The sequence below is a fragment of the Macadamia integrifolia genome, chromosome 10, assembly GCF_013358625.1.
Source record: "Macadamia integrifolia cultivar HAES 741 chromosome 10, SCU_Mint_v3, whole genome shotgun sequence".
Classification (NCBI taxonomy): domain Eukaryota; kingdom Viridiplantae; phylum Streptophyta; class Magnoliopsida; order Proteales; family Proteaceae; genus Macadamia; species Macadamia integrifolia.
This window is the reverse complement of record NC_056566.1, coordinates 2,518,841-2,531,292: the sequence shown is the minus strand read 5'-3', so window position 1 is coordinate 2,531,292 and position 12,452 is coordinate 2,518,841. Positions and strand designations below refer to the sequence as shown.

Below are 12,452 nucleotides of genomic sequence, written 5' to 3'. Positions count from 1 at the left end.
AAGTTGGGGCTACGTTTGTAATGCAATGGTGGCTATCAAGCAGGGGATTGGTGTAAGTTCCGAAGATACCCACTTGCATTTGTCTATATATAGACACATGTGAGCATGAAAAGAATGCACTACCCAGCCCCCATGAGTTGAAGATGTCTTTGCATGATCTTTCATTGGTTTATGCACTGATATAATTGCCATACAAGTGAGTAGTGTTTTCCAAATAAAAATCATTTACAATGAGATAGCAGTAAGGATCCAACGCCTGAAGCACATGCCGAAATTCTCAACCATTGAATATTCATTGCCACTCACCACATAGGATTTAAATCCATTATTTTGCTCATTAAAAAGAAATGTTGATTTTAAAACAAGTATTTAAAACAAATGAAAATTTAGAATAAGTTTTAATTAGAAAGAGAGTTTCATAACTCTTGTCATTTGCTTATTTATTTAGTTTCAAAAAACTCTTCAAGTCTCTCTTATATGGCTTATTAATATCTTTAGTTGCTATAAGATATTACGTAGCTTTCTCTTCTAAAATCCCTAAGTTTCATTTATTCCTTAGTTTAAAGTTCTTTTAATTTATTTCTTTTACCCCTCATCTCATTTGTCTTCTACATAGAGAGGAGATTTAGCATTTGCAAGACACGGAACAAGTCCTTTGAGTTATTTATGTATTCTTAATTTTGTTTCTCTTACGTTTTGTTGGATTTTACATATCCATTTTGTGAGTGTTTTGTTTTTAGTCTAAGTACAACCCCATAGCATTCAAAGGGGTTTAATAGTGGAATGCACGATTACTGAGGGAATCATTGGACTATTTTATCTTAAAGGCCGATTTGCATTATTCCCAATTGCACCATGGGTGGCATCTACGGTCTTAAGAATAATGTCAAGTGACATGACTCAGCATAACAATTTTCTAACAATTTATATTACAATTATATAATAATTCCATGCAAATGATAAATTGAAAGTTTGTATTCACCAAGGCGATACTTAGGTTTGCTCTCTCAATATTTTGATACCTAATTTAAAAAAAAAAAAACAATAAATAAAAAAAAAATAAAAGATCAAAGTCTCTCTAATATGGGAGTTTTACCAATGGGTTAAAAACAAAAAATTATGGGTTAGCTATGGGTGAAACAGGGCCGGGTTGGGCTGGGTTTCTCAAAACCCTAACTCAACCCTAAGTCCCAAAACTCAACCCAACCCTAACCCAACTCTACCGAGTTCATGCTCAGGCCCAACCCTACAGGGCTCAGGGTTGGGTCGGGTTGGGTCGGTTGACCCTAGCTAGTCTTCTTAGTGGAATCACATTCCGATAAGTTCGATTCAATTATGATTTTAATTCCAATTTCAATTCTTCAAACCACTCCGTTACCCTTAAACTTTGAAAAACATTGATCGTAACTGACCCTCCGCCCCCTAAATTCCTCATAGTGTTGGCTGGTGCTAATAGTCTAAAGAGAAAGGGTCCCTTCTACTAATGAAGTTCTCTTGTCGGTTTTTTAAAAGCTTAGGAAAACTTACTTGTATTTTTTTAGTTACTTTTTTCATTCATACAACTAGGTGTAATGACATTATGGACTGAATTAAATCTTGGCCACAATAGAAATCCATGTGGGCCAAGCCCAACCCAAAATATTAGATGGATAGAGTTGTTTCCTATCAACATGTGCAATGTTAAATGAAAAAAAAAAAAAAAAAAAAACCTTAATGTTTTCAATTATAAATTTCGATAATTCTATTTGCTACAATAGAGAACTCAAAAACGAATGCAAATTCCAATCTAAGAGAGAAACAAGATTTGTTGTTCTTCAAATATAGGTTTTTCCTTTGGCTTTGTGCTCTCTCTTTTAGTTATATTGTTCTTCATCATATTCTTGTTACACAAAAAACTCTCTTAGCTAGGAAAGACACTTGCATTTTACAAAGTACAATAATAATCAGAGTTAAATTCAGGATGGGTTAGGGTCGGGCTGGATTTTCTATGCCTCAACTCAGGCCCAGCCTAACCCCACATAGGGTTGGGTCAGATTGGGCCAAATTGACCCTCATAATCGGATTAAATAGAATTCAAACTCAAGACGGATTACGACGGGTTCGGATAGTGAGTGATAAACTTACACCTCTACCTCTAACTCTATCTCTATTTATATTTACCAACTGCCAACTTTTTTTTTTTTCTCAATATATTATGGGCATTCTTTTTCCGGCAATCATTAGAAGATGAGCTGTCCGACGAAAGAAGTATGGTGGGGGATGGCGTATGACCGTTAGGTATACCATTTACGATTTGATGTCCTTCCTGTTGAAGATAAACTTCTGTTTAATAGATAAACGATGCCTTCTTTTAAGCTTAGCTTCACAGATTCACATGCCTGTGTTTTAGCTTCTTTTGTAAGGCTACATACGTAGATTTAAGATTCTCTTCTGTCTTCTCTTGAGCCAAAAACCACTAAAGGGTAAGCAAAGATCTCGCTTTATTCTCGTCTAGATTTTAGGGCCGACAACGCCTACAAATTCTCGACATGGGTTTCTTATAATAGAGGAAGGGAATTCTTTGATGGCTGTAAAGTAAAGGGTAGAGTGCAAATATAGAGGAAAATAAATCTTTTTCTGTGAATTACTTCATCCCGGAGCAGTCAATGCAGATTCACGAGTGAGTGAGTTCTGTCAACGCCATTACTGTTGAATTGCAGTCTATTGACGCTGGTTTCAGTTGGGTTACTCATCAGAAATGTCTGACTTTGGCTTTGGCTTTAGCTTTAGCTTTAGCTTTGGTTTGTTCTAATCTCATAGATCTGTTAGAAGTCAAAATGTGGAAAGCAGAGGCGATCTATCGTCTCGATTACTTTCAATCTTGAAAGTTGAAATTGAAGTTGTTATTCTTATCCGTTTCGTTCTGGTTATTCTTAAAATGAAAGTTTTAATATTCGCCGTGCTTTTTCCTTGGTCTCGCTGACTAGATCTGTTCTCAGGTGGAGAAACGTGTCAAAGTTTTCCTAAACCTTAGATTTGAGGACCCAATTTCTTCGGTTAAAATGGGTTTCTTGTTTTTTTGAGGACCCAATTTCTTCGGTTAATATGGTTTTTTTTTTTTTTTTGTTGGGTCATAAACGGAAATTTATTAGCTAAAATGGGAATTTTTTTGGGGGGGTTGGGGTTAGAAAAAATTGGTTTCTTGTTCATTTGAGTTATTTGTAAATTGTTTGTCTTCAGTTTATGCTTACTCGATTTATGTGATTATTATTAATTTTTTTTGGGTGGTATAAAAAAAAAAAAGTCATGATCATCAATAACAAGTGATAGAAGGCAAACTGATTTTTTTTTTTTTTTTTCAGTCTCATTTAACTACGGATGGTTGATGTTTGATTTCCTTCTTTGAGCAGTTTAAATTGATGAAGTAGCATTGGTGCTGAAACCATTGTATGCATCTCAAAATGGGTTACCATTTCCTCCTTTTTCTCATACTGTCCTCTGTCCATGGGGTTTTAGCTCAAGATCTTGCAGATGCAATAATTGTAGTTAAGGGGGCCACAAGAATTGCTGAGACCCGCAACAATTTCATCTGTGCTACTGTGGATTGGTGGCCTCCAGAGAAGTGTAACTATCAACAATGCCCATGGGGCAAATCCTCTGTTCTGAATCTGGTGAGGATTAATCACGTTTCTTTATTTTTTTTTGAAATTTCATTTTTGTTAATTAATCGAAACCAGCCATTATAATTTATTTACTGAGCAGAAATGAAATACTTGTTTCAATCTTCTTAGGACTTGACTCACCCTTTGCTTGCTAAGGCTATCCAAGGTTTGTGGTCTTTACCATTTGAGTTTTGAGTCATCTAAAAGAATGGTCTTATGACATACTAATACTCTGAACATTTACCTTCTGATTCTGGCTCGTGGTGTATAGCTTTCAACCCACTCCGAATAAGAATTGGAGGAACTTTGCAAGACCGAATTGTGTATGATGTTGGAAATTTGAATTCTTCATGCCTTCCAATTAGGAAGAGGGCAGGTGAACTGTTTGGATTTTCCATGGGTTGTTTACCTATGGCTAGGTGGGATGAGCTCAACCTCTTATTTAATAAGACAGGGTAAGTTTTATTTATTTTTTAATATTTGAAATAGAAGTTCTTCTGTAGGCAACTCTCTCCTTATGTATGTAAGCTGCATGCTAACTCATGTTTATATAAAATTGGAAATTATGGATTTGTTTATGATGGCTGTATGAAGTAATTATCCTTTTTACTATTTTAGCTTTTTGATTGGAAATGAAAAATCCATTTTATTGCTCCACACCCAACAGAAATTTTGAAAAAGTATGTTTGAATGTCTCGGATCATCTGAGTTTTTTCATTGAATTTTGATGGATTTAAAGTGTTCCAGTTTGTCTTCACTCCAAATGAGAAACATCCCCCATTTGCAACTTCTGTGGCAGTAGTAGGCCTTAGAAGAAGAAGCATTAATTTATAGCCAGGGTTGCTGATCCTTAGACAAATCCAATGGGATGGAACCTTTTGATTTGATGAAATAGCTAGAGGCTTTGTATTTATCAATTAAAACAATAAGCTAGAGGCTTTGCAGTGGGGAAGATTCCAATGATATTTCCAAATAGGGTTATAGGCTGCGTATCCCTGGTCTACTCAATCATTTCTCTTCCAGGAATCCCTGTTTATTGTTTCATGAAATCTTTGCCCACCATCTCTGTTTTGGGTATATCTTTTTTTCTGCAAAATAATGTGTATTATGACATGAACAATGGTGTTTTTATTCTTATATATTTTCAGTAAAAGTCAGCATTAATTAATCACAGATGTATGAGGTAATTCTTGTCCATTCAGAGCTCTTCAAGTTATTTAAAAGGTTACTGAAAATTTCCCAAGATTTCATCCTTTTATTTCAAAGGAAATGGGGAGAATCGTAAACTTCTATGCACCTGGAACTGACTGTAACTTGAACTAGTGGTTTAATTGGTTTGGGTTTGGAATCTTTGGTTGCAGAGCATTAGTAACATTTGGTCTCAATGCACTATATGGGAGACACCAAACCCGAACTAGTGCTTGGGTTGGTGCTTGGGACTCCAGCAATGCTCGTGATTTTATCAAGTACACCATTTCCAAGGGATACCCAATCGATTCATGGGAATTCGGTATTACATTTTTTTTTTTTTTTAATAAATAAACACTTCTCCATTTTCATAATATCATATTTCTCTTAACCTTATCACGTTCTTTTCCTCTACCAGGAAATGAGTTGAGTGGAAATGGGGTTGGTGCAAGTGTTGGTGCTCAACAATATGGGAAAGACTTAATCAACCTTGAGGCTCTCATCAATGAGTTATATGGGAAGTCCCATCAAAAGCCATTGATTATAGCCCCAGGAGGGTTCTATAATCAACAGTGGTATACCAAGTTTCTTCAAGTTTCCGGGTCAGATGTGGTCAATGTTGTAACGCACCATATATACAATCTAGGTCCAGGTGGGTGAGGTATAAGTTTTTTTCTTATATTTATGTACAATCAATATAATAGCATGAATTTTTTATTTAAATATTGAGTAAAAAACAACCACAAATAAATACAAGAGATCTGCATTTAGGAAGAGCTCCTATGTATAGCATAGATTTCATTATCAAAGTGGGTTCAGCCAGCTGCTGATTGTTCATGGGATTTTCAAAGTGGGGTTCAACTGGCCATATGTTCATAATTTGAAATTCAAGTTTTGTAGTTTTCATGGTTTAGGCTTAAATTTATGGTTTCAGGTTTAAGGTTTCACATTCTACGACCTTTTAATGGCTTTTCATGGAATCTTGATGATCGCATTCTCATAGTGCTTTCTAGTGCTGTATGTACTTGGTCTGACCCATCAATGGTGATGGATTCTGGTTTATTGATTGTGGCTTATTAACTGGTTTAAGCCTTGTATCAACTGTTTTTATTGTTCATTTGGTTCACAGCATAGGCCCGCCTATATGGATGACAGTTGAGAACCTAGGGAAAGGTCAATCATGTAAAGTTTTTGAAATGTGTAGTTTCTCTGTTATATAACTCGTTGTATTGTTTACTGTAGCTTGCCACTTGCTAGTACCGTATGTGATCACTCTCTCTTTTCAGGTGATGATCACAATCTTGTTAATAAGATATTGGATCCCCATTATCTAAGTCAAATATCACAAACTTTTCGCAATCTTGAAGATACCATTCGAACGCATGGTCCATGGGCTTCTGCATGGGTTGGTGAAGCTGGTGGGGCCTACAACAGTGGTGGGCGTCTAGTGTCTGACACATTTATAAACAGCTTTTGGTAAGCTTGATTCTCTCATTTATTTTTCTTTTCACATTTGGTCACTTTCTAACATTTTCTTTCAGAAGAAGAAATTTTTTCTTTAAATTTAGCTAACAGATTTAGTTATGGAATTCAGGTACTTGGATCAGCTTGGAATGTCTTCAAGGCACAATACCAAGGCATACTGTAGACAGTCTTTGATTGGCGGGAACTATGGTCTCCTCAACACCGCCACTTTTGAGCCAAACCCTGATTACTATAGGCAAGCACATTCACATTAGATTATTGCAGATGTATATCCTTGCTGAGATCCCTAAATTTGAAATTTTGCACTTGTTTTTCTTTTTAACTCTCTTTTGCATGACTTGTGAATAGTGCACTTCTATGGCATCGGCTTATGGGAAAAGGTGTCCTTGCTGTTGATGGTGAGAGATCACCGTTTTTACGTGCTTATGCTCACTGTTTGAAAGGAAGAGTAAGGCTCATAATTTTATCATTCTTGATTTTCCATGGTTGTTCAAAAATGGGGCAAATGTCACAAGAAACCTGAGTCACTTGGGCCCCATTTGGTTAGGAAGGGAGTGAAGAGAAGTAAAATTTGGATAAAAATCAAATAAGGAGTTTTGCAATCATTTCTAAGAAAAATTGTGTAACTAACTCAAAAACATACCAAATATGGCAAGTAATATTTGCTTTTTCTTCATTCAAAATATCATGGAAAATTTAAGTGACATGGTAAAATTTAGGTTCTAGATTTAGTATGTTGCTGAGGTAGTTATCAATTATTTTTTATAATGATTGCAAAAATTTCATTTTTTCTTTTGTTCTTATTTTACTACACTTAACTTTCACTTGAAAACAAAAGAGGGCTTTAGGCAACAGCAGTTTGTTACATTTCAATATGAGAGTCTGAGATATATGAACACTTTTTTTTAGTGCAACATATTGGAATGGTTATCATCACCTATTGATAATAAAATTTTGTGCTCTAGCACATTGTGAAGTGTACCCTGATTAGAAAGTTGAACATATCAATGTGAAGAAGTGATGACAAACTAAGGTTTTCTATTAACCAGTTGGCAACCCATGTCCATATGGAGTTCAATGAAGGGATCACAAGCCTAAGGTTTTCTGCTGATCATACAGTTAGCAACCCAAGTCTATATGGAGTACCATGAAGGGATCACAACTCTTTAGCATTCTGAGAAGAATTATTTCTTACCAATCTTACGAGTATATAACTGTTCTCATTTTCATGTTACAGGGAGGCATAATTCTACTTCTGATCAATCTTAGCAACCAGACTGAGTTTAGAATCACTGTTCAAAATAGTATGAACATCAACCTGAACATAGGAGAGAACACTATTCACAAGAACAATTCTTTCATGCATGGTATTAAGAGAACGGTTTCGTGGGTTGGAAGGAAAGCATCAGATGAGGAAGAATTGAGAGAGGAGTACCATTTGACACCGAAGGATGGATATCTCCAGAGTCAGACTATGGTGTTAAATGGGACTCCATTAAAGCTTAACGAGGCTGGTGACATCCCATCTCTAGATCCTGTTCTTGTTAATGTGAAGTCTCCTATATCCTTGGCTCCTTTATCCATTGCCTTTGTAGCCTTCCCCAACTTTGAGGCTCAAGCTTGTAAATGAGGGGAACTCAGCTACCACTTGAAGATTCACAAGCCATTCTGCATCTCCATTTCAGAACACACCCTTAGGTAAGAGAACTGGGCCAAAATAAGCCTACCCTAATTAATATCAAATTTTCCTCCAACCCCCCCCCCCCCCCCACACCCAAACCCTGCCCCCCCCCCCAAAAAAAAATAATAAATAAATAAAACAATAGAGAGAATGCAGTTTCATGGTCATTGTATTAAGATGAGTTATCTATATAGCCAGTGGTTTCAGAAGCTAGTTCTTCTGAAGAAAATAAGCTATTTTATGGTGAATCTTTTCTTTTCCTTTATACCCTGTAATATTTTGACCTGACCTTAAATTACCACTGTACTTGTTGCTTATTTTTCGAAGTAATTTATTACCAAAAAAGGAGGAGAAGTAAACTAAAATTTCAACATGTATTCAGTGTGTTTCTAGCGAATGAGAAATTATATTTGATATGTTGTTTGAGGCATAATTGACTCCACATGAGATGAGATTTGATTCCAATTTTAATGAACATTGTGGACTGGAGATTACAAGTATGATAACAAAGAGCAAACTGACCATTAAATTTAATGAGAGTATTTCTTGTACACACACACCAAAATAAGAAGGGGAAAAATGGAAAAGAAAAGAGAAGGAAATCACAATGGTAAAATTGGGTGGGTGCACCCATAACACCACGCGGCGTTACTCTTCAATTCTTGACACAGGCAGGAGCCTGGAAGTCTGGCAGAGTTGCAAAGACGATCGAATCAGCAACAATCTTGATAGGAGCTGAAGCATCAACCTTAATAGGATTTAGTGGTGGAATATCCAAGGATTTACTGAGCACCAAGGGAGACCCATTCAGTAGTAACACATCACTCTGGATATTACCATCTTTAGGGGTCAAATGGTACTCTTCTCTGTAAGACTTTTCAACAGACTTGCTTTCTGATTCAGGATGCAAGTTTAGGTCATTAGCCACTGAGACACTGAAGCTGGTAGAATTTGACATATTGATTAGAAGTATAGCAATTCCCTGCAACAAGCACAAAAAATAAGCTCAGTTTTGCAACTTCTTCATGGTTTTAGTTTCATTTTTGTTTGTAAACATGAAGATGATTTACCTTTGTCCTTGAACAATGGGAGTATGCACGCAAGTATGGAGAGCCAATGTGGTTTGTTGAGAGAACCTTTGGTCCCATTAATCGGTGCCAAAGAAGAGCACTGGTAGAGAGAAAAAAAAGGATAAAAATGATCAGAAGAAAAGGGCTGAGACAAGGAATTTCCTTAATGATTTATCTCTGATGATTGATTAACTAATGCACATACCCATAATAATCTGGGTTGGGGATGAAAGTTGTGGTATTAAGGAGACCGTAGTTGCCACCGATCAAGGTTTGTCTGCAGAAAGCCTTGTGGTTGAAGGTCGATGTCATACCAAGCTGATCTAAGTACCTGTCATAGACAAATGCCATTATCAGCTTAAAGTATTACAGTATATCTTCTTGATAGGATTTTAACAGAAGAAGAAGACCAATCCTCACCAGAAGCTGTTAACAAAGGTATGGGACACATATTTGCCCCCACTGTTGTATGCTCCACCTGACTCCCCAACCCAAACAGATGCCCAGGGACCAAAACTCTGGGTAGTTTGCTTAATGTCTTTGTATGTCTGAGCTACTTGATTAAGAAAAAATGGGTCTTGGATTTTGTAGATCAGATTTAAATCTTTACCTGTAATAATGAACTGTGTGAGCATTGATAAAGCAGATATGACTATAGAAAGATATGTGATTGTAGTTTCATGAGACAGAAAAAGTTGAAAGAGATAGGAAGCTACCTGGACCAAGATTGTAGATATGGTGAGTTACTACATCAACCACATTAGGACCTGAAACCTGAAGTAAGGTTTTGAACCATGTTCCATCATAGAATCCTCCTGGTCCCATTATCCTTGGCTTTGTAGTTGCATTCTTGTATAATTCGTCGACGAGATTTCTAAGGATGATCATGTCTCTTCCATATTGATCAGCATTTACTCTTGCAGCTACTCCTCCTGCGCTAAGCTCGTTTCCTGTGTTGTAAGCAATGAATGTTGTTTTAGAAGGCATAGGACAGAGTGATTTGAACATTCTTACCTGCAAATTTTGAAGTAAAAGAGATGTTGGATTAATTACCTAACTCCCATGAATCAACATTGTATCCCTTGGAGATGGTGTGCTTGATCAAATCGCGAGCATTGCTAGGGTTCCAGTTGCCTCCATAGAGACCATCAGCAGTTAGCTTTCTTCTTCCAAAGAGTGCATTCAACCCAAAAGTTATTTTGGATCTGTATATCAATGAATCATGTTTCATTATTTCTTAGCAAAACTAATTCTGCAATGGAGTCCTAGAGAAAAGAAAAAGGAAGGTTTGGAATGTTTACCCTGTCTGGGTGAAAAGGTTATTGAGCTGATCCCATCTCTCCATGGTGAGGCAACCTTTGGAGAATCCAAACAAGCCATTGGTGTCATTCTTGACATGGGGACACTTTGAAAAGTTTCCTACCTTGTACAAGATCTGATCTTGCATTGACCCTCCAACTCTGATCCTCAAAGGATTGAAAGCTGAAATTTTAATGGCAATCACCTTGGATCAATAAACTAAATGATATAGGATTTTGATTTATGTAATTTTTCAAAAACCAAATGATACGGGGGATCTTGGGAGAACTCAACCGCATAAACGGAATCAGCCCCCAAATATATGACTAATATGGGATTGTGCTCACTTCGGATCAGATCTTAGGGCTAAAGAGGATCGGTTGCTCAAATATCATTGATACAGAACTTGAGAGAACTCAACCCCATAAATCGACTTACAAGGTGAAGGAACCCAAATATGAATCCACATCAAATATACTTTTCAACCTCCATATGACTAATGTGGGATGGATTACATTACCTTTGATAGCATTTTTGAGAATTTTGTTATTTAAATCCTGCAAAGATGAAAAAACCCACCAAGTATTATGTACCATGAATCAGAAAAACAGTTGAGATTGTATTTATTTAACCAAATATTATCACACACAGAGAGAGAGAGAGAGAGAGAGAGAGAGAGAGAGAGAGAGAGAGAGAGAGAGAGAGAGAGAGAGAGAGAGAGAGAGATAGAGAACTAACCAGATTAAGGATACCAGCCATTCCCCATGGACATTGGCCATAGTTGCACTTGAAGGAAGGCCACCAATCCAAAGTTGCACAGACGAAGTTGTCTTCAGTTTCTGCAATTGAAGTAACACCTCCCACTGTCACTGTAACTTGTTCTTCAAGGCCATGGCCATCTGCAACATGTACTTGCTGACCATGGCCATGTCCATGTCCATGTCTATGGTGGCCATGACCATGTTGATGAGCTAAACAGATAATAGATAACTGAGAAAGAAGAAGAGAGAAGAGAAAAAGTCTGAAACTCATCCCCATAGCTATTAGAGAAACTGCTACAATTAGACTAATTGAAATCAAAAGGGAAAAAAAGGATTTATATAGAGGAAAAAAATGAAGAGATTTAAGTCTAACAAACTCTAATTAAGGAAAGATTAAATCCCAATGGATTTCTTAGCTAAGGCTCTGTAGGTGGACAAGTGGAGGCTAGAGAGGGAGAAGACTGAGAAAGGTCTCTTGTTATGGTCATAACTGGTCTAATAAACTTCCAATTTGGTTAGATTATAGTCGGGCACTGTGACTCAGCTCGACCCAACCGCGTCTTTTTGTGCTTTTCCTTTAATCAAGGGCGGTCCATAGACCACCAGTTTTTTCGGATCACACTGGTTGTCTACTTGCCCGATCCACCTGAACTTGAAACAGATAAAGTTTGGATTTTGAGAATCTTAATTGGTGGAAGTGGAACAGTTCATATCCTTATGGATCTCACTACTGCCAATTAAATTTGTAATATTGGAATCCGTTTAAAATTTTGGAAATCAGATCGGTTTTCAGAGAGGATCAACTTTTTCCAATTATTGTTACACATGATTTCTATAAATTATGTAACTTCTATATATAGCATGAATTATAATTTGAAATGGGTTTTCGGATGAGAGAATCTCTTAACCCATGAGATCCAACCTTATGTTTTGTGAAGAAAATATATTTTGAATCATTGATGATAGGGAGTGAGAATCACTACTTCAAGAGTTCAATCAAAATGTCAAATCAATGTCGAGAAAATATCATCTTTTCATTGTGGGTGATGAAAAACTTTTGCATGATTTGGATTGGATCCTTAAAAAGTCGAGTTAGTTGGCAATTTTACTTTCTTGGTAAACTAGGGTGACCTGAGTATACCATCAATATTGTTCATTTTTCCTTCTACATTTTGAAACGCTTACTTTGTTTTTTTTTTATTTTTTTGAGTAGTATATTATGTATCTTCTTGTATGATAGAATACTATGCATCATAAAGTTGATATGATACTTGGCTTAACCTATGACCAACATGTTGCAATAATGTTACTTAATCATTGTGCCACA

General features: G+C 36.5%; 2 protein-coding genes across 6 annotated transcripts; one reads left to right on the top strand and one right to left on the bottom strand.

Annotated features, from left to right (window-relative positions):
• The first annotated feature begins 2,142 nt into the window (after positions 1–2,142).
• Positions 2,143–8,084, top strand: LOC122090928 (heparanase-like protein 1). 5 transcript variants are annotated; one of them, XM_042660698.1, is made up of 10 exons: positions 2,143–2,277; positions 3,390–3,650; positions 3,771–3,807; positions 3,913–4,096; positions 5,003–5,151; positions 5,248–5,481; positions 6,116–6,305; positions 6,424–6,549; positions 6,663–6,762; positions 7,552–8,084. In XM_042660698.1, exons 2-10 carry the CDS (start codon positions 3,429–3,431, stop codon positions 7,942–7,944), a joined length of 1,635 nt encoding a protein of 544 aa, XP_042516632.1. In that variant the 5' UTR covers positions 2,143–2,277; positions 3,390–3,428; the 3' UTR covers positions 7,945–8,084. The 5 variants fall into 5 exon arrangements, with proteins under 5 accessions (XP_042516632.1, XP_042516628.1, XP_042516630.1 ...); XM_042660694.1 differs by lacking the exon at positions 2,143–2,277 and adding an exon at positions 2,308–2,462; XM_042660696.1 differs by lacking the exon at positions 2,143–2,277 and adding an exon at positions 2,469–2,659.
• A 411-nt stretch (positions 8,085–8,495) lies between these two features.
• Positions 8,496–11,555, bottom strand: LOC122090927 (heparanase-like protein 2). The gene is made up of 9 exons (XM_042660693.1): positions 11,103–11,555; positions 10,885–10,921; positions 10,367–10,547; positions 10,119–10,270; positions 9,782–10,015; positions 9,486–9,675; positions 9,271–9,396; positions 9,066–9,165; positions 8,496–8,977 (listed from the first exon to the last, which is right to left on the bottom strand). Exons 1-9 carry the CDS (start codon positions 11,400–11,402, stop codon positions 8,651–8,653), a joined length of 1,647 nt encoding a protein of 548 aa, XP_042516627.1. The 5' UTR covers positions 11,403–11,555; the 3' UTR covers positions 8,496–8,650.
• Between the last annotated feature and the right edge of the window lie 897 nt (positions 11,556–12,452).

What these genes read in the sequence shown, in the direction of transcription:
- LOC122090928 (XM_042660698.1), top strand. Translation starts at nt 3,429, where the DNA reads ATGCATCTCAAAATGGGTTACCATTTCCTCCTTTTTCTCATACTGTCC. An exon ending in AATCCTCTGTTCTGAATCTG is followed by an intron (nt 3,651 to 3,770) that starts GTGAGGATTAAT and finishes CAATCTTCTTAG; the next exon opens with GACTTGACTCACCCTTTGCT. An exon ending in CTCACTGTTTGAAAGGAAGA is followed by an intron (nt 6,763 to 7,551) that starts GTAAGGCTCATA and finishes TTCATGTTACAG; the next exon opens with GGAGGCATAATTCTACTTCT.
- LOC122090927 (XM_042660693.1), bottom strand. Translation starts at nt 11,402, where the DNA reads ATGGGGATGAGTTTCAGACTTTTTCTCTTCTCTCTTCTTCTTTCTCAG. An exon ending in TCTCAAAAATGCTATCAAAG is followed by an intron (nt 10,548 to 10,884) that starts GTAATGTAATCC and finishes TTAAAATTTCAG; the next exon opens with CTTTCAATCCTTTGAGGATC. An exon ending in CCCATTGTTCAAGGACAAAG is followed by an intron (nt 8,978 to 9,065) that starts GTAAATCATCTT and finishes TGCTTGTTGCAG; the next exon opens with GGAATTGCTATACTTCTAAT.